Genomic DNA, 21,221 nt, shown 5'->3' with positions numbered 1-21,221 from the left:
CCCGGTAAAGTTTTCCAACTTTGTGTGCACTAAAACAACCCCAAACATTAATCTTTTTGTCATGTTTAATTGTTGCCTTGCATGTTTGGGGGTTGAATTTTTCCCCAAAGAATTTCCAACAGTGAGATCAACCATTATAAAACAAAACAAAAGGAGACTCGTCGCTCCAAATAACTTTAGACCATTGTTCACATGTCCAATCTTTGTGCTCAATGCACCACTTTAATCGTTTTTTTCGATTGATTTCACTAACGAAGGGTTTTTTAATTTGCTTCCCAGAAAAAAAATCACCCGATGCTTTTATTCTGCGAGATATTGTCCACTTTGAGATATTAGTAAGGTTCAAATCTAGTTTTATCTCAGAACATGTGATTTTACGATTTTTTTTTGACAGCGTTAAAAATGTAGCAATGTTCTTTTTTTGAAGTTTTAGGCTTTCTCCCAGATCCAGCAGACCTTTCAGTTTTACCAGTGTGTTTATATTTCTTTACCAATCTACTAATAGTTGAGTTTTCTTGTTTAAAACGGTTTCTAATGAGACTCTCCTTGGTCAGCAGCTTCAATAATTCGTCCAATTTCTACATCCGTTAGATGTTTTCTAAAATATTAAATGTGTCCATATTAATCGTTTTTTTAAAGATTTTATTTATGTAAATATTAGTTTATATATAAACATACCTTTTCTGTCCTAAATTTTTCACTTTTTCAATCCAATTTTTTTTGTTTTGCTTGATTATACATTTTATACTTAAAATGAAGAAAAAATATTAGTGTGGCTTTTTTTTTGCACCCATTGTATATATATTAGGGATATGACTTTTTAATTTTTTTTCAAATAAAATGTTTCCTGTATCATAAATCGATGAACTTTTACCTAAAATCATGAAAAAAGGCCCAAATAGCTTTCTGCAACAAAAAAAGGTCACCCCCAAAATAAAAATTTGATTTACCATTTTTATACATTCATTTTTGACCGATGTTTTAATCTTAAGCTTAATTCTCAGCTTAATTCTATTTATTTCATTATTTTGTTATGAATTTATAAACATAACGCCACACGTTACCATGGCAACGAAACGGCCGTGTGCCGGCAAATACTTGGAATTGTTATTTGATGACGTCATTGTGTTACCACGGTGATATAGACGACTGTAACAGACTGTAGAAGATTATAGAACTTAGTAGAACATTCTGGAAGCTCTAAATAATTATATAAGCGAGCTGCTGTCAGAGCTCAGTGTTGATAATGTGAATAGTTCTATGAAGTACTCTGCGTGTAACTGAGCTAATAAGGAACTACTGTAGCGAACTAAAGACGCTGTAAGTGTACGAAGTATAAGTAGTTGTAGCATTATCGTTAGGATACGGACTGGATTATCGAACTGTTATCAACATTGACTGGATTATCGAACTATAATTGGATTACTATACAGTTAAAGTATTTTATTAATTAAACGACTTTATTAAACGGATATTTACGCTCAGCTATCCGTAAAGTCGTAACAATATTATATGATGTCTCACAAGAAAAGTCATACCACAGTAACAAAGAACAAGAAGACTTGGACTAAAAATTTGGTGAGATTTCAAGAGTCACACAGAAGAAGAGGAAGCGTGGCTGTAGAAGAACATTCACTCGATGAAAAATCCAGAATACCACTTCAATTGCAGATCGTAGGAAGATACCAGTTTCTCGGAGCATATGTTAAAGGAAGAAAAGAACGAATAGACCAAATTTCTAAGGAAATTACAAAATTGTGGGACAATAAACTGAATTTTCCACATGTGTCTGATCAAATGATAAGAGCAAAGCTTATGAAGGTGCTGAAGGTCTATGATGAATGTGTCAAGCGTGGAAAATATGATGTTCTCAATGCATTATTTGACATCACGAAAGTGAATGGCCAGTGGTTATCCTCGGAAGATAAACGTCTATACCACCTACAAAAAGAAAGTAAAGGACAGGTGGGGTACTCAACAGGACAAGTGGCAAGTAAAGAAACCATTCACCCTTCCAAGAGAAGGAAAGTCCAGTCTGGAACAGCAATACCTTCCACATCACAAGTCCTGTCTACCACAGACAGTGGTACTGAATGTGAAAACTGCAAAAGTAAGAGTGAAGATGATGAAGACGACGACGGTGATAAAGACGATGATGAGGACACTCAGAAAAAAACTAGAAAGCACTACAAAAGTAAATTTGCTGTAAGTATGGTTACATCAAGTGGAGTTTCCACAAAGAAAGCTGCTAAAATATGCAATGTATTATCACAACAAGGTATTGATATTCCAACTCCAAGTCAATCAGCAATTTACAAGTCCATATTCAAAGAGGCAGGTAAATTAAAAAAAGAAATGATACAACAACTTAAAATGGAACAGTGGTCCTTACACTTTGACGGCAAACGAATAGATGATAAGGAATATCAGGTAGTTGTACTTCAGAATGAAAGAACTGACGTGAAACTTGATGCACTGCGTTTAAAAGATGGCAAAGCTGAAACTGTTGCTGAAAAAATTGCCAAACTTATTGATGAATACAATTTGTGGAATTCAATTAAGATGATCATTACTGATACAACAAACGTCAATACTGGGAAGAGAAATGGAGTTGTTGTGAAGTTGCAACGTATGTTTAAATTAAAGGGTGTCACAATACCACAATTTATCGGTTGTCAGCATCACGTACTAGACAGGATTCTCCGTCTGGTGATGGACGAAGAACTTGGGGGTGATACCAAATCTCCAAACATTGAATACCCATTTGTGTCTTAACTGTTGAATAAGTATGATGAACTGAAGGATAAGTTTGTGAATGGAACTGTAGAAATTCTTGATAAATCAGGGTGGAGAGACGATATGAAGTTTTTGTACCATTTAACAAGAGTGTTTAGGTTCTATGAAGAACAAAGAAACTTCCCTCTGATTCACTTTCAGAACATTCCTAATATGAGCAATGCCAGATGGAACTCAAGAGCCATTCTCGCCATTCTGGTGTTCATTCTTATGCCTGAAGCGAGAAAGAATTTGGAGAAGGTTTGCAGGTTCATTTCATATGAGTGGGCAGAACATTGGTTTAGTAGTCAAAAGTACAATGACAATGACTTCAAGAATTTATCTGATGTATTGAAGCCTTACAAAAAGGCATTGCAGTCATTCAAAAATCACTGGAAGAAAGAGCCATCCATCATCGACATACCACGAAGTAATCAGATAGCTGAACGTGCAATCAAGGTGATGCAAGACCTGTATGCTTCCTGCAGAAAGAAAGACAAACTGCAACTTCGATTCATTCTAAGTAATAAGCGCTAGACTCTTTATGAGACGTGAGCATCATGTGACCCATGTACTAAACACAGTAGGCCTATAGACACAGACAGTTATGTATATTGTTGTACTAGACGCTTTGATACTGTTAATTTTGTAATACTTGTATAATTATATATCACATAATGTTTTTTGTTATATCACAGTACATGTTGCATAAATAAATAAAATAACAACAGGAGTATGACTCTTACAACATCTTCAGCCTTTAATATTCATTTACTGTACAAAAGTGTACCTATTGAAAATTCGATTTTTTGGTTTTGGGGTGACCTTTTTTCAAAATATGTCAAAATGAAACATCTATTCGTTCTTTTTACATAAAAGTTCATTGAATTACGATACAGGCCTAGTAGGTTGCAAAAAAGTCATATCCCGAATATATATATATATATATATATATATATATATATATATATATATATATATATATATATATATATATATATATATATACATATATATATATATATATATATATATATATATATATATATATATATATATATATATATATATATATATATACATGTGTGTGTGTCTTTGTGTGTAATACTATAATATATAATATAATACAATACAATAATATATGATATAATATAATAATCTACAATGAGAAAAAACTAAATATCTAGCAGACTTTATTAGATGCTTGTTCGACAACATTGAACTTATCAAATTGTCTTTTTTTGAAAAGGATTCCAAACAAATGCACAGTATTCCAAATGAGGTTGAACAAAGGTTGTAAACAATCTAACAAAAATAAACCTTGTCCAAGATTTAAATGTTTGCTTAAGCATGGCAAAAGCATATTTGTTTTAATTATTGCATATCTGATTTGGTGACTAAAAGTGACATTTTAATTTTTTGTTTAAAGTTAAATCATGGTTACACTCAGTTATTGTTGTTTTAAAGTTAAAAACAGCTCCAATATCATCTTTCATAGTAAAGTAGCAGTTTTATCCATATTGTTTTTAATCATAGCAACAAGCTGGCTACCATCTTTTTCTGGCATATCATTTATGTATATAAAAACAATAGTGGACCAAGAACTGATCAATGTGGTACCCCACTTATTACCTTTGCCAAATCAAAATACACATCATTAAAGACTACTCATTGTCATTTACTTTTTAAAAAATCAGAAATCCAAGCAAATAATTTTACATCAAACCCATACCCATTAAGTTTTATGTTTAGCAGTTCATAGCTAATTCTGTCAAAAGCTTTGGAAAAGTCTGGTAAGATTAGATTTTTACAGCTGTAAAGTTATGATTTAGTGCCTCTGTAATTATATATAACAGCTCTAAGAGGTTTATGGTACAAGATTTACCACTAACAAATCCTTATTGGTGAATAGAAAGTTGTTTAAGTTTAGGGGCTCAGTCATGTATTCACTTTCTATGATCTTCTATGATTCACTGATCTTTCTTTATGGTCTTACTTGCAATTGAAGTCAACAAGATTGGGCGGTAATTTATTGGTTTGAGTTTACATCTTTTTTTGAAGATAAGTGAGATATTAGTATCTTTCCATAACAAGGGAACAATATATGATTCAAAAGATTTAATAAATATATAGAATAGTGGAAAACTCAGGTTCTTATAACATTTTGAAAGAACAAAAGGATGCAACTGGTCCACTCCACGTGGTATAAATCTGTTGGTTTAAACAATGAGTGATATTTTTTTGTCTGTTACTTTTTTGTCTGCATAGTTGGACCCACTTTATCTACCAAGCTTAAGCCTCACTTAGTAAGTGACCGGGCCCTGTCCCTGGCTAAAAATAAGACTTTTTTCTCCGGCCCTGGCAAAACTATAAGATTTAGCAGAGGTTGATAGCTGGGGCTAGAAAAAAATTATAATACTTTATATATTATAATTTTATGCTTACATTTACTATTTGTTAAATACATTTAATAAATAGTAAATACATATATTTATATATTTTCAAATTCTAATTTACTTTCAACAAGATTGCAAGCAACAACAGTTATGAGTTACTTAAAAATAGAGAATAAGTAAAAATACTAGGAAATTGTTAACTGAAGACGTAAAAAGTTGTAGGTTGTATTAAAAGAAAAAACGTGAAGATGGCTAAGAGTTATAAGGTTTTTTTGATGTGCATGGAAAAAAAAAAAAGATTAATAAAAGTTTTTACAGCTTGAAGGGACAGATACAGTAAAATTATGGAACTTGTTGAATAAGAAACAAGCAAGAATGAGTTTTGGTTTATCATAATAGAGATGATAGCTCATTTGAGCATTGGCCATGATGTAGAAAAAAAAGAAAGAAATGCAACCTTTCAACAATGGAAGAGTGGCTCAAGCTTGGCAGATAAAGCAGGTCTAATTACATTTATAATGTGCTTTTAGACTTTGCCTGAGAGTAAGAGGATTGTTTTTCATCAATATAGGAATGCCAACATTATTGCAGTATTTTTTTTGCAGTTAATAAATGAGTTTTGTTGTCCAACAAAAATTGTGGATTTTAAGTTCAGAATTTAAATCCATTAGCCACTGTAAGCCTTAGACTGTTACAGAAGAGAGATCAAATTAAAAATCAGCTGCTTGTTCTAAGCAATCAAAAAGTGAAGATTTTTTGTCAAGACAAGAGTATGAAGTTGAGTCGTCAGCAAATAGAGCCACTTTAGATTTTAAATTTTCATAAAGATCAATATTGTAGATAAGAAACAATGCAGGAACAAAAATAGAACCTTGTGGTACCCTTAAAGTTACTTGAAATAAAGAAAAGTGTAGGCATTCAAGAATAACTTTAAAACTGCAGTTAGAAAGAAATAATTTAATTATCTCAAAACCTTTATTAAAAAAAAACTAATAAATAATAGTGAAGACTAATTGTAGGATAGTTAGAGAGGTCAAAGTGTTTTCTAGAGTTTAAAAAAATTGGAAGCACTTATTAAGCACTTTTTAAAAACTTAGCAAAAATTGAAGAGAGTTCTGGAGAACACTTTTTTAAGACTATGATGGAAATTTTATCCGAAGCACAAACTGTAGAAGCGTTTAATTGAGAATTAACTTTAGCATTGGAAGCCAGAGTGATTTGGATGTTTAACAATGGGTTAATCTGGTTAACTGACAGGAAAGGTATGGTCATTAGATTCAAGAGTCAAATTAGAGTAAGATTTCTTTGCAAACAACTTGGTTTATTCTGGTGAGAAGTAAAAAGATCAGACCCATGAATTAGAGATTAAAAGTTAGACTAATTTCAGCTAATGACATTGTTGAAGACTAACCAAAAATCTGTAAAACCTAACATCTGATATAAGATATGAGATACAGTAAACTGAGAATAACAGAGCTTAACACCAGGTGGGCCCTTTATACATTGGCTTCTTGAAAAATAAAAGGTTATTTGTTCTTAAGAGAAATGTTCTTTTAAAAAAGTTGAAATAAATGATTAATAAAGCAACTGGTCAAGATAGTGAAAATTGTGGAGTAGAATGAGGCTTGACTTAAAATTGAAGAGTAGGAATAAAAGCTTCCAAACTTTTAGTCCAGAAGGAATAAAAGCTTCTGAGATGCGCTTTATGCATACATATTATGGATATAAAAATTTATGTTTGCTATTTATTTAGATGCTGGCATACAATATCCTTTCATATTTATATAAACTTAAGCATTTATATGGCGTAGTATTTGCCAAAAGAGAAGATGATCAGATGATGATAATGGTAATGATGATAATGATGATGTTAATGATGATTATGATGATCATAATGATGTTTTTATATGCATATATATATACAAAATATAACATGAATTTTGAACTAAAAAAATATACTTTAGGATGTATAAATGTTTATGCAGCCTCGGTCACAAACCCGGCCCCAGTCAAATATCAACCCTGGTCGCTTACTAACCTCACTCCCATTGTCATAAAGTTCATCTCTTTCTTTATTCTACAAATACTATTATTTTCACTGCTCAAAGGAGCTATCATCTCTATTTCCATCAACTAAAACTCAATTCAATAGTGATTGCTTCCAGCCTTGTTTGGAATGAATCAGAATAAAATAATAATAATAATAATTGTAAAACTGCCTTATTAACTAATTTTTTAACTAATTTGCATTGTTTGTTGAATTCAGTTTTAAGCTTACCTTTATTTAATTTAGTTGATGTAATCATTTTTTGAAAAGACATTTATATCTTTAAGCTCTTTTGATATCTTTATCCATCTGGGTACTGATTTGGATAAGTTAAGGTTGAAGAGAGATTTACTGGGCACAAACTTCTCAACTAGTTTATTATAAAAGTCAATGAAAATATTATAACATTGGTTAGTGTCTTTACCATAGAAGTTTGCATGCCAGTTAATATCATTAAATGATTCACTTAGAGCTTAATAATCACCAGGTTTGTAATCACCTAAGTTTCTTTGATTTTTTTTTGAATAGGCAGGGTCCTTTACTTGATATTCCCACAACAATGTCCTGTGAAACTGATTTTGCCTAGTGAAACCAATATAGGGGCCTATTTCTACTGCATATATGCGATCAGGATCATCAATTAAAATTATATCAAGAATGTTATGCTTGAAAGTTAGTTTATTAATTTTCTGCTTTTCTAATTGTTTCGTTAAATATTTTGTTTAGATCATATGAAGCTTGAGGATGTGTATAAACAACCAACTAGTATATAGTATATATGCTGATCCTGCACTAGTATATATGCTGTAACTAGTATATATGCTGACCCTGCACCAAATTTGCTCACTATCTAAGTAGAAACGATTAATCTTGTGTGTGTATATATATATATATGTATATATATATATATATATATATATATATATATATATATATATATATATCAGTCTTCTCCGTTTAACCAGCGCTCGTGCTGAAGTCTTTTCGCGCTCACCCACACACCCGCAAAAATTTTGGCAAGCCCGTAAAAAAGTGCTTGCCAAAAAAATAAAAGTGTTTTGTTTTAAATTGCAACAAAACATTTTTGTTTCTTTGTTCAACTTTTATAAAAAAAGCTTTTTCTTTGCCAATTTTTTTAAAATTATTTTATCTAGTATTTGTTCAAAGCATTCTTTCTACTATTTTTATTTTAATTTAAATAGCAGGAAAAAATTAATTTTTTAAATTGCATAGGTTAACTTCAAAATAACCATCCTGCCAGTGCTTTTTTGTGCGCTGGCATCAAATTTCAAACAAAGAAGACATATACAGCGGTGGCCAAAAATTAAAGACCACTCTTTTTTTTTCAAAATTTATTTTTAACCTTAGTATAATTTTATTTTGGAAAAAGGTATCAAAAAAAGGAAAACATTTTTAGAAAGAATTTTTATTGTATTTTATATTTATTATAAAAGAATTTATAATTTTTTTATAAAATAATGTTAAAAAATATAAATGGGAAAAAAAATTGGACAAAATTTTAAGACCAGTTTCAAAAATATTTCAAAAAGCAATAAAAAAATAATTTAGAAGCGTGTTGTTCCTATATTTGTTTTCAAGCACTCTTGTACTCGTTCTGGCATTGAATTCATTAAAGTTTTGATTACTTCATCAGGCACATTTTTCAAATGATAAGAGATAGAAGATTTCAAATCTTCCAAATTGTAAAATTGTTCTTTACCAAGCTTGTGATCAAGCCATGACCATAAATTCTCTATTGGATTCAAGTCTGGACTATTGGCAGGCCATGGAAGGACTTGAATTTTATTAGAATTGAACCAATCGCTAACAACATGCGCTTTATGACACGGCGCATTATCTTGCTGGAGAATAAATCCATCTTGCAACTGCCATAAATCAATGCTAGGAATAAGTGAGTTTTCCAAAATTTCGATGTACCTTTCTTTGTTGAGTCTACCATCGAATAAATGAAAAACGCTGTATATATATATATGTTTATATATATATATATACATATATATATATATATATATATACATATATATATATATATATATATATATATATATATATATATATATATATATATATATATATATATATATATATATATATATATATATATATATATATATATATATATATGTATATATATAAGTAATTTTAAATTCTACAAAAAAGAATGCTCAATGTTCTTAAAAGAACAGAGCAATAATAAATCAGTAGAAAATCACTTATCAAACTTTTTTTATTTTACACTGTGTTTCATCAATAAAGACTCATCAGAAATGAGTGTTCAGATTAATATAATTAATTTTTTGTTTAATAAACATTCTTGGTTGATATGTGTAATTATTTCAAATTTTTCTAGGTAGGGCATAGTACACATTTTTTGGAAATATTATTATATGCTGGTGCTGTTTTAGGGGTAGAACAATTCAATATAAAATCATCAAAAATTTTTTTTTTTATAATTCCTATATGTATTTTAACAGCATCGTGTCATTTGAATAGTTTTTATTTTTAAAGGGTTGCTTATGGTTGGCAAAATATTTTTTCATTTACACTCTGTTAAGCCAATGTATTGTTTATCAGGTACATTCTTATAGGAAACAACACATTAATATACCACATTTTTTGATAATTATAGGAAACAGCACATTTATATACCACATTTTTTGATAAACTTTTTCCACTCATTGGAAAAAAAAATTTTTATTTAGAATTATTTACAATTTTTTTTTTTTTTTTTTTAGTGTTAATTCATCTCCTTTTGCAGAAAAAATATTGACAATATAACATCAATATTTCTTCTATATTACAATATGTAAGTTAAAATTGGCATTAACTGGTAATTGCCTTGAGTGTTAGGAAAGAAACTAAAAATAAATATAACAAATATTTATTTTTATTTATTTAATTATTTTTGTATATTTATACCATTTTTACATATCCATTTATAATAATAAAGTTTTTTGTCTACTTATATATTAAAGTTGTAGTTTGTGATAGTGTTATTAGCAATATAGTATATAATATAGTGCTATTAATAATATATTATATGGCAAATAATTGCGCAACGAAATGGCTGGTAAATCAGGTGAAATTAAATGGAGTAATAAGCCAGATGTTGGCTTTTTAAAACCTTTATCTCCAAAGTATTCTCTGTTCGGAGAGCATATTCGTCATGTTACACCAAGTTATCTCCAATGTTCTATGTTTTGTGGAGGAAAACAATGCAAGTACGATAATCCCTTGAAGTTCAAAGAAAATGAAATGGCAATATTTGGATTGTATTCATCATGGTAAGCAACAAAAGCAAAAAAGTTGATATAAAATGTTTATGTTTTATTTTTTAAGTTTTTTTATTTTTGATTAGGGTTACTAAAAATATTTTGGCAACATCTCGACCATCCACAGAAGCTATTAGGAAGCATAATATTATTGAGCAATTTCAAAAGTAAGATTAATATTTTAATTAAATATTGTGGTTATCGTCTTTGTCATCATCATCATCATCATCATCATCATCATCATCATCATCATCATCATCATCATCATCATCATCATCATCATCATCATCATCATCATCATCATTAATATGATTATTATCACCATCAATATATACATGCTTTAGATATATCTGCCATCTATCCACCTATTTAGATTTTTTCTGTTTTTTTATTGAATATTGTCACTATAAATATGTCTTTTTATAACTATTTCATTTCCATGATGATAGGTATAAGAAACCAAAGTGAGTTACAGTGAGTTTAATGAAACTTCAATGATGTCTTATATTATTTAACAACCGCATAATATTCTAACCTTAACTTAATAGCTAAGGTGTGTGCTTTTTTCCACTTTTTTTTTTTTACTTCCCCAAGGACACAGGAGAGCCATTTTGAATATACATGTATTATAAACTGTCTTTAAAGTGGACTGATTATTTTTGCAAATGTATGGGATTTTTTTTTAAATACTTACACCTATGTTATCTTTTTTTCCTTAGTTAAAAAGAAAAATATTAAGTAGAGAAGTTAAGTTAATTCAAAACTGGGTAGCAATGTTGTTTTCATATTTGAAACCAAATTATAACTAGGTGGAGTATGGAAGGGTGAATTTAGAAATGGTTATCATTACCAAATGAATGACCAATTTACATAAATTGTAAATTGGTTATCCATTTTTATTATGCATGATTTTAATAGTAAATATTTGATTTAATTTTTATATAATAATCTATTTATTAAAAAAATTAAAATAGGGTTGAATAGAAGTGGGTTAGTTGATGTTTTAATTTGTCATACTGTGTTTTACTTTCATATCATTCACTCTATAATTTATTTTAATATCATTCACTCTAAAATCTATTTTAATATCATTCACACTATAATTTATTTTCATATCATTCACTATATAATTTATTTTCATATCTTCACTCTATAATTTATTTTTATATCATTTACGCTGCAATTTATTTTCATTCATTTTTAGTTTTTAGTTAATTATTCATCATTGTTAGTTATTCATCATTGTTAGTAATTCATTATTGTTTGTTATTCACCATTTTTAGTTATTCCCCATTATTAGTTATTTATGTAATAAGATTTGTAGAAATAAAAAGTAAAAGTAACTTCAAGCTTCTAACAAAAATAAATTTACAATTCTCTCTGAAGAATAGTTATATAATTATGTTGGAAACAGTGCAGCATTAACAATAGTGTTTTGCAAATAACTTTCAAAAGCTTTTGAAAGCTATTATCTATAACTTCATTGTGTTGTTTTTCAAAGTATTTTCTTATGATTCACTTCCAGAAGAAATTTTTGCGGTACTATACAAAACAAATAACAAAATAATTTCTTATAAAAGTAAATAATTTTAAAAAGCTTTAATTTTTAGTGAAGTTTTTTTTTTACTATATCTTGTTTGACTCATTTCTTTTAACACTTTAATTTTCAAAATTAATTGTTTAATATTTTTCTCTCTTGTAAAAAAATACTTTTTTTTAACTTTTTAAAAGTAGTTTAAAAAATTACCAATTTTTCACCTGAATTAATTATTTTTGAAATTAATTAAATTAATTCTGAAAATAATTTAATTTCCATTAGTATAAAAGATAAAAATTTCTGACCTAAAGTACCTAAGGGCTGAAGAGCTTATCGAAGTTAAAGAATTTTCTATTGAACTGGATGATGGAAGTTCTTGTATGAATGCATACAGTAATTTTATTTTATGTTACTTAGTGTCTATATATCAACTGTAGTTAGAAAAATATTTGCCCAAATTTTTAGAAAAATTGTTTCTAAAAATTGGTTTTTAGCAATTTGGTTGTTGTATTAAAAAAAGGTTTTTTGTTTTCTGTATTATTCAACATACTGCAAAAGAAATTGACATTTCTCCTCATTTTCTGCATGTTCATGAAAGTTGCCAATAAGCTTGGCTTCTCTTTTGGCACAATTGTTTGTTTCCTTTAGTTGTACAACAAAAACTTTCAGTTCAATAATCTTAGATACATGTCCAGTTTTTTTGGATATATCTGGAGCCATTCTTGATTGCTCATAATTTCTAATAAATCAAAAGAAACCAAGAGCATGGTCCAATTAAAAAAGAAGTAAAAGTTGATAAATGTCAGAAATGTTGATTTCCCAATAAAATATTTTTTTAGGACTTGGGGTAGAAAAATGTTTATTTTGCCATCATTACTATGACAGGGTCTGACATTTTTTCATCAAGTAAAGATAAAATAACAAGCTCTTTCCTTAAATACCAAAGATGACAGTTTTTTGATGAAATCACTAACTTTTCAATATCTGAATCCTCTTCTCAATACCAGTTCATTGCAACAAAAAATTCAAATTTATCAAGTGGAGAAATTTCATTTAATAACAGACCAATAAACTAACCATACAATGTATCATAATTTGCTCATCGTCAGACATGATAAGTTTTATCAGATAAGAATTCTATATTAAGAGAATTTATAAAATATGATATAAATCTTGCATTGTGAAGAGCATCAGGTTAGTGAACTTTTAATTTTCTGCACACTGGTAGTTATCCTCCAAGGTAGGTAATGCTCTCAATATTTACTCAAGGTAGTCTTGTCATAGTAATGTTTTCTGATATGAATAAATATTTTGGATTTGATGCTGGTAGGCAACTCAAAAAAATTAAATTTTGCTTAAAAAAGATCATTTCCTGAAATTTCAGCTTGAAATTGTTTAATAAAACTTCTGGACTCTCGATTGTGATGCTTATAATCTCTTTGTAATGCAGTAAAAGTTTAATATATAGATTGTTACGATAACTATGCTAGCCATAGAAGAGATCTTTATCAATTAAACTCTGGTTGAAGTTGCTGCTCTTTTTTTAATACCTGTGTTGCTCACTATTTAAACTATTTATCTATTTATGTATTATTTAACTATTTAGCTTTTAGTATTGAAGAATACACTAACAAAAGAACAAAAGAAGCAATATCTAACTCTAATATAGTTAGTTACTCTGATATTTAATAAATGTTATCCATAACCTGGTGACCTTAGGCACTATGTGAAGATCCTATATGGAGCTTTTGCTTTATATGCTTGTATTGCTGTACATGCTTGTATTGCTGTATATGCTTGTATTCAGCGAAAAATTATTTTAGTTAAGTTTTATGTTTGTCATGATTTACATTAGAAACATTAAAAGAAAGTTTATATAGAGTAACAGAAACTTTTTTATTTTTTTATTTTTGGTTTTATACTTTAATTGTCTTATTATTTCTTAAATAATCCTATTTATAGCTTATTAAGTCTTTTGTAAACCTCTTTCTTGAACAGACTATTGCTCAGGGCTATTGCTTCCAACCTTGTTGTGAGTGAAATCTACTTAATAACTACTAGTAAATTACAAGCAGTAAACAAATTGTAATACAAGTTATTAGTAAATTAAATAAACTAGTAAATTTATTATTCTAACATGTAAGAGTTAGGTAGGGTAAAGGGTGTATCATGTTAGGGTATACAATTTGTAATATCTTAAAAGAGCAACAATTTAGTTTATTATCTGAAATATATTATACAATATAACTTATTTAGTTGCACTTGCTTTTAGTATTGAATTTAGAAAAAGTCAATAGTCAGGATAAAATTCAAAGATCAAATTATTCTAAAACTATGAGGTACACAAATCAAATAATTTGGTTTGTGTACCTCATAGTTTTAGAATAATTTTATATTGTTTATGTACTCAGTTTTAGAATAGTTTTGTTTTGTTTGTTTACCTCATAGTTTTAGAATAGTTTTGTTTTGTTTGTGTACATCATAGTTTTAGAATTTTTTACCATTACTATAATTAAATCGTATCATTTTATAACATAAAATTAAAAAGATACAACTTGATGATATGAACTGTTAATTTTTATTAGTTTTTACTTTAATTTTTTTGTTACTAATTATTATTTTCATTTCTTTTTTTTTTTAAAGTTCATTTTTTGTTGTTAAACAGTGCTGGTATCAAATCCATAATTAATCTCCAACAGGCTGGGGAACATAGTGCATGTGGTTTTGGTTTAGAACCTAGTGGATTTTCATACGAGCCTAAAGATTTTATGGATAACAATGGTAATTATTGCAGTTTAATAAAAGTATATAAAAAATTTCTACCTTCTGTATATGGAGGTAGATTCTTTATAATATAAATATATATTATCTATATATAATTTTTTTTGATTTTTTAACTTTTTTTATGAGTAAATAAGTTTTATTATCTATAAAAGTGCAATGGAGTTTGCAAAAATAACATTAATTTAAATAGAAAATAATATTAAATAATGTAATAAATATTGTAAGTTTGTATTGCTAAAATTTTGTTTATTCGTAATAAATGTTTATTAGTTTTTTCTTTTCTACTTTTAATTTAAACTATTTAATTAAAATCATTGAAAGTCTAAAATTTTTAGTTGTTTAAGCAGTTTTTATTCCTTTAAACAGTTTTAAATTTTTTTAAGCAGTTTTTTTTTTCTTAAGCAGTTTTTGTTTGTTTAAGTTTTAACTTGAAAATAAAAAATTACTAAAAGCTATAGTTTAAGATTATTTTAAAATGTTTATTAAAAAAAGCTGTTAACAACTTTAAGCTAAAATCTTATTACATACAGTTGATAAAAAATAAAAAATAAACTGTTAGAAACCTTAGCAACTGAATTGATTTTTTAATACCAAAAAAATTTTTTATTAATAATTATAATTTAAATATTTACTACTTTATTACACATAATGTTTTTAGTTAGAATAAAATTATAGATTAAATATAATTAGTAATAAAATATAATTAAATATAGTTAGTAATAAAACAAGTAATAAAACAAATAATAATTAAATATAGTTAGTAACAAAACAAGTTTAATTTTTCATGTTTTCTACTGTATTTAAAAATGGCATACCTTGAACTTTGGCACACAGAAATTGGCAGCAAAATTTAAGACTGAAATGATTGAGAAATTACTCAAAGACAAATGGCTTTACATTTTGATGACAATCACATTGTGCAAAGTAAATATAAATACACACGAGTGTTCAGATTTTTAACAAAGGTAATGCATGGTGGAGTTCAAGAGTGGAATTCATTTTTGCATTTATTTTTACACTTACAATAAGGACAAATTTGGAGAAGGTATGCAGATTTATTTTGTATGACCTGGTAGACATTTGGTCTATGGATAAAATGTATAATCAAAATGACTTCAAGAAATGAAATTCACTTGTCAGAAATATTGCATCCTAAAAAATTGGCCTTTTTTCGGTTTGGTTTTTTTGGTTCAGTTTCAATTTTTTTTTATTGGTTCGGTTTGGTTTTGGTTAAATACAAAACAAAGTTTTAGAGGTCATTTATTTAATAAATTTAGAATTACATATTTTTAAAAATACAAAGAAAGCTAAAAAAAAAATTTTTTTTAGTATTTTCTTTTATACAAACAATTTTTCAACATTTTCAACTGTTATTGTAGTTGTGACAGTGACAATGTTACCAGCAGTAGAAAAACCCTCTCTGAAGATGCAGAAGTTGCTGGTATACAAAGTTATTTCCGTACATAATTTAATAAAATTAAGTACTGCAACTTTATAATATTCCACCACCCTAAAATATTTTTCATTTCTTCAGCTGTTTTGGCTGCTAAATAACAATCAATTTCTAAACCCAATTTAGTCATTGTTGAAGTACAGTGCGTTGAAATATCTTGTTTCAGTCTTTTTCTAATCAGAGCATTCTTGTGCTCCTTCATTATCTAAAATTTCAAAAGGTAGACTAAGCTTGCAAATAAATTTTGTTAAAAGTCAAATTTTAATTGCATTGGATCATTTAACCCATATTTTTGGTTTTTTAGAATGCAACTTTCGTTTGTAGTTGTTTTTGTCTCTTTTTCTTTACCAAGTTTTGTTTATTAATTGTCTCAAAGCATCTTTCCAAGATGCTTCATGTTTAGTTTTGACGTTGCTGGTTATACAAAATATTTTGATTATATCACATTTATAATTTATTTGCTTATTAGGATACAATAAAAACAGTTCAGAAAACAATGTTTTCAAAATAGCAATATTATAAGGTAAATATTATAAACAATATTAGAAATTTCAGTAAAATAAAAAATTACATCTTTTTAGAAAAAGGCTTATACTATACTTACATTTTGACATTTTGACTTCATTCAAGACATTGATATCCAACTCTCAAAAAATTTTACTATATCATGGTCTACAACATTCTAATTTCACGGCAAGCTGTTTGCGGACTATTTTTTATGTTTAAATTTGTTTCCTTTTTTACTTAGCTTTTCTGTGGTTTGAAATTTTTTAAATTAAGTAACATATATATATATATATATATATATATATATATATATATATATATATATATATATATATATATATATATATATATATATATATATATATATATATTATTTAATAATTTAATACTAAATAATTTTTTTGACAGTTCTAAATTTTATATATATATTTAAAGATTTTTTCGGTTATGGTTTGGTTTTTATTTTATTTTAAATAATTAGATCGATTCGGTTCAATTCGGTTTTTTTGTTTCGGTTTTCACTAAAAGAATGGTTTGGTACGGTTAACGATGCGGCCTTAATTACTGGGAGCAGCAACCATTTGTAAGCAAAATACTAAGAAACAGTCAGTGTGCCTAATGTGCAATCAAAAAATACAGGAACTTTTACTGCAAAACAAGCTTCTACTTAGATTTATTCTTAGCAATAAATAATGATAAACATGGACGTGCATGATGTGAGAACATCATTTCTTTTGGCGTTGCTTGCATGTTATGTAATACACTGTTTTCGGGGTGTTTCTAAAATGTTTGAAACTTTTATAAAATTCTAAAATATATATATATACATAAATATACATGAAATAAAAAGTATTTCATGTATATTTTTGTATATATATATATATATATATATATATATATATATATATATATATATATATATATATATATATATATATTCCAAAATTTATATATATATATTCCAAATTTTATATAAAAGTATATATGTATATATATATGGGTTTATTTTTAATAAAAAATCTGAATAAAATAAATGCTAAATAAATATTGAATTTATTTGTGCAAGATTTAATACATCAAATGTTTTTTTATTATAGTTTTCTTCTACAATTTTTGTTGGTAAGTGATTTGAAAAGTGTTATTTATTAAAGATTTTTGGATATATTTTTTTAGTTATTAATTTCAGGTCTCAAATTCAGCATTATGCAATTCTTTTTTTATTATTATTTTTTTTATTTTTATGATATAGAGATTTTCGGTAGTTCATTAAAATATAGAATATGTTTGTTAGTTTAATTGTTTATATTTAATACAATTTTTCTTAGTTTTATATTTTTATCTACAGTAATCAATATTTAAAATTTTTTAGAAGTTTGCAAATCTTTTTTTATAGCAATTTTTTTAAAAGTTTCTATTTTAATAAGAAAATTAAAATTCTTAAATAAATATCAAATCTTAAGTTTTGAATTTTTTATATTTGTTAAAAGTGATTTGTTAAAAATGATTTGATTGGCTGCGACTACTAAAAGTGTTTTGATTGGCTACAACTACTACGATGTCAATTTATTTTCTTAAAATAAGTAAACCAAAAGAAGAATAAGAAAAATAAAAGATTTAAGCTATAAAAAATGAGATAATGTTAACAATATTTAGTAGATAGTGACAGTAAGCAGAATACATGATAGATAATGACAGTTAACAGAATATTTAGTAGATAGTACCAGTAAGCACAATATTTAGTAGATAGTGACACAATAAGGGACAAAATTTCAACATTTTATATTTTATTTGGTTGTTTTTTTTTTCGTTTTTTTTATCCAAATGCATTGCCATCCATTTAAATGAATATTTTTAAAAATTTTGAAGTTCTGTCTATATATATATATATATATATATATATATATATATATATATATATATATATATATATATATATATATATATATATATATATATATATATATATATATATATATATATATATATATATATATATATATATATATATATATATATATACACACACTTATATGTTGTCTGAAAGTTTTCTTCCATATTTTGTTGACAAAAAGTAAAAGTTAAAATGCAAGACTGGATTTTTTTTTATTAATTGATAGACTGCCTGCCCCAACTAAACCCTCAGTCGATGTAGCAGCACTCCCTTGCGAGTCAGGCTAAAAGATAGTAGATGTAGCAGCACTCCGTTGCGAGTCAGGCTATTTGTCAGTCGATATAGCAGCACTCCCTTGCGAGTCACGCTATTTGTCAGTCGATGTAGCAGCACTCCCTAGCGAGTCAGGCTATAAGATAGTCGATGTAGCAGCACTCCGTGCATGATTTACAGTTAAAAAAATAAAAATAAAAACATTTTAATAAAAAAAACAAAAAAAAAACATTGTTTATATTGTTAAAAACATTCAGAATGTTTTAAAAAACATTCTGGTCAATTAAATTTGCGTTTTTGCGGCTTTTTTAAAAAATGATTAATTTGTAATTAAATTAATGGTTTTTACTTTCTGACAACACGCAAATGTTGGACTAAAGTCAAAAGTAATTAAAAGTGACGTATGTGTTGGCATAAGAATCACTTTTTTCCTTCCGCTCTTCCTAAAGACAACAAACTATAGATCTATATATATATATAATTTTATATTCAAAAGAATATAAAATTTCTCAACACAAAAATTACTAGCTCAAAGTTTAAAATTTATAAACACTAATTTAATTAATTGCATTAAAAGAGGAGAAAAAAAAATCAAATTAATCTATTTCTGTTTTGAATGTTTTTTCATAAATTATCAGAATTATTTTTAAACATCTTTGGTTCCAACAAGGCTGCAAGCAACCACTAATTAGAGTTGGATGTTACTGGAAGAGAAAAGATGAAGATTGTAAAGCAAGATAACGATTGACAGATGACATAAAAGATTGCAAATTATATTAATCAGGGAAGCAAGATGAAGGAAGCGAATTCCAAAGAACTGATGTTTGAGGAAAAAAACTAGAGAAATAAGAGTTTTTGGAGCACTTAGGAACAGTCACAAAAAAAGGATGAGACTTAATTGAATGACAAGTAACACAAGAAAGAATTTTAGTAGATGGCACAAGAGACGCTAGCTCTTTAGAGCAGTGCTCATTATAGTATTTGTAGAGAAGAGAAAGAGAAGCAACATTATGACGATGTGATAATGGTTTGAGGTTGGCTGCAAGAGCAGGTCCAACTATGTTTACAGTGCATTTTTGCATCTTGTCTAAAAGAGAAAGGGCATCATTAGAAGATCCGCCCCAGATATGGCAACAGTATTCCATACAAGGATGGGTTTGAGATTTATAGAGAGAGAGAATAGAATCCGGAGTAAGAAAGTGTTGAGCTTGATAAAGAGATGCAACCTTAGCAGATGCTAATTTTGCAATGGATTTCATATATGGTTTCCAAAAAAGATCGGAAGTAAGAGTTAATCCTAGAAGGTGAAGGGTAGATGACTCATCGAGTACATTACCGTTCATAAAAATAGATCTAAATTATTGCGATATTGATTGGCTGAAATAATTTGAGTTTTATCTGAGTTAAAGTTCACCAGCCACTGTGAGTCCTATGCTGTAGCAGAAGTGAAATCCTTTTCAAGCTCAAATGCCCCCTCCAAGCAATCAGAGAGTGTTGGCTTCTTATCATGACAAGAATAAATGGTAGTATCGAGTGCAAACAATGCCACCGTAGATGTGGAATCTGGAAGATTGTAAATTAAAAAGAGTACAGGGCCAAGGATAGAACCTGGAGGAACCCCTGAAGTTACAGAATAAGAAGAAGAGTGCTGTCCATTGAGGACAACTTTTATACTTCAATTGGAAAGGAAGGATTCGATAATCTTAAAGATGTTACCAGATACACCATAAGAAGAAAGCTTATGGAGAAAACCAGGATGTCAAACTTTATTAAAAGCTCTAGAAATATCAAGAGCAATGGCCTAAACCTCTCCTTTCCTTTATCTAATGCACAATAAAACCTATCGGTTATTATTGTCAGCAAATCAGCTGTAGAACGAGAAGATCGAAATCCATATTGATGATCAGAAAGTAAGTTATTAGATTCAAGATGATAGGTGAAGTGTTTGTTAATTAATGGTTCAAAAACCTTGCTTATGATAGGAAGAAGACTAATGGGATGGTAGTTAGATGAACCAGATCGCTCTCCAGAATTTTTAAAAATAGGGAAAACAGATGCCGCTTTCCAGCAGGCCGGAAAACAAGGCTCTGATAAGCACTTGTTGAATAGTTTTGAAAGTATAGACGACAGGTCCGGAGAACTCTTCTGCAAGACTGTAACAGGTATGTTGTCCGGGCCACAAGCTTTAGAAGAGTCTAAGCAGGAAATCACTTTAGATACAGAAGCTGGAGTATAACGAATGTCAAGCAATGGATCAACCTGTTT

At 27.8% G+C, this 21,221-nt stretch overlaps 1 protein-coding gene across 1 annotated transcript in view; it reads left to right on the top strand.

Moving 5' to 3' along the window:
* LOC100202894 (protein tyrosine phosphatase domain-containing protein 1) overlaps positions 1-21,221 on the top strand; it is a 48,214-nt gene that overhangs the window by 2,627 nt on the left and 24,366 nt on the right. The window contains exons 2-5 of the mRNA XM_065811233.1: positions 10,260-10,523; positions 10,598-10,678; positions 14,714-14,829; positions 17,890-17,911. Coding sequence (XP_065667305.1) covers positions 10,303-10,523; positions 10,598-10,678; positions 14,714-14,829; positions 17,890-17,911 — 440 coding nt within the window. The 5' untranslated portion in view covers positions 10,260-10,302. The remainder of the gene's footprint in view (positions 1-10,259; positions 10,524-10,597; positions 10,679-14,713; positions 14,830-17,889; positions 17,912-21,221) is intronic.

The sequence above is a fragment of the Hydra vulgaris genome, chromosome 12 (genome assembly GCF_038396675.1).
Source record: "Hydra vulgaris chromosome 12, alternate assembly HydraT2T_AEP".
In the NCBI taxonomy this organism is placed as follows: domain Eukaryota; kingdom Metazoa; phylum Cnidaria; class Hydrozoa; order Anthoathecata; family Hydridae; genus Hydra; species Hydra vulgaris.
The sequence above is the reverse complement of the archived record's forward strand: the minus strand, read 5'-3'. Positions and strand labels throughout refer to the sequence as shown.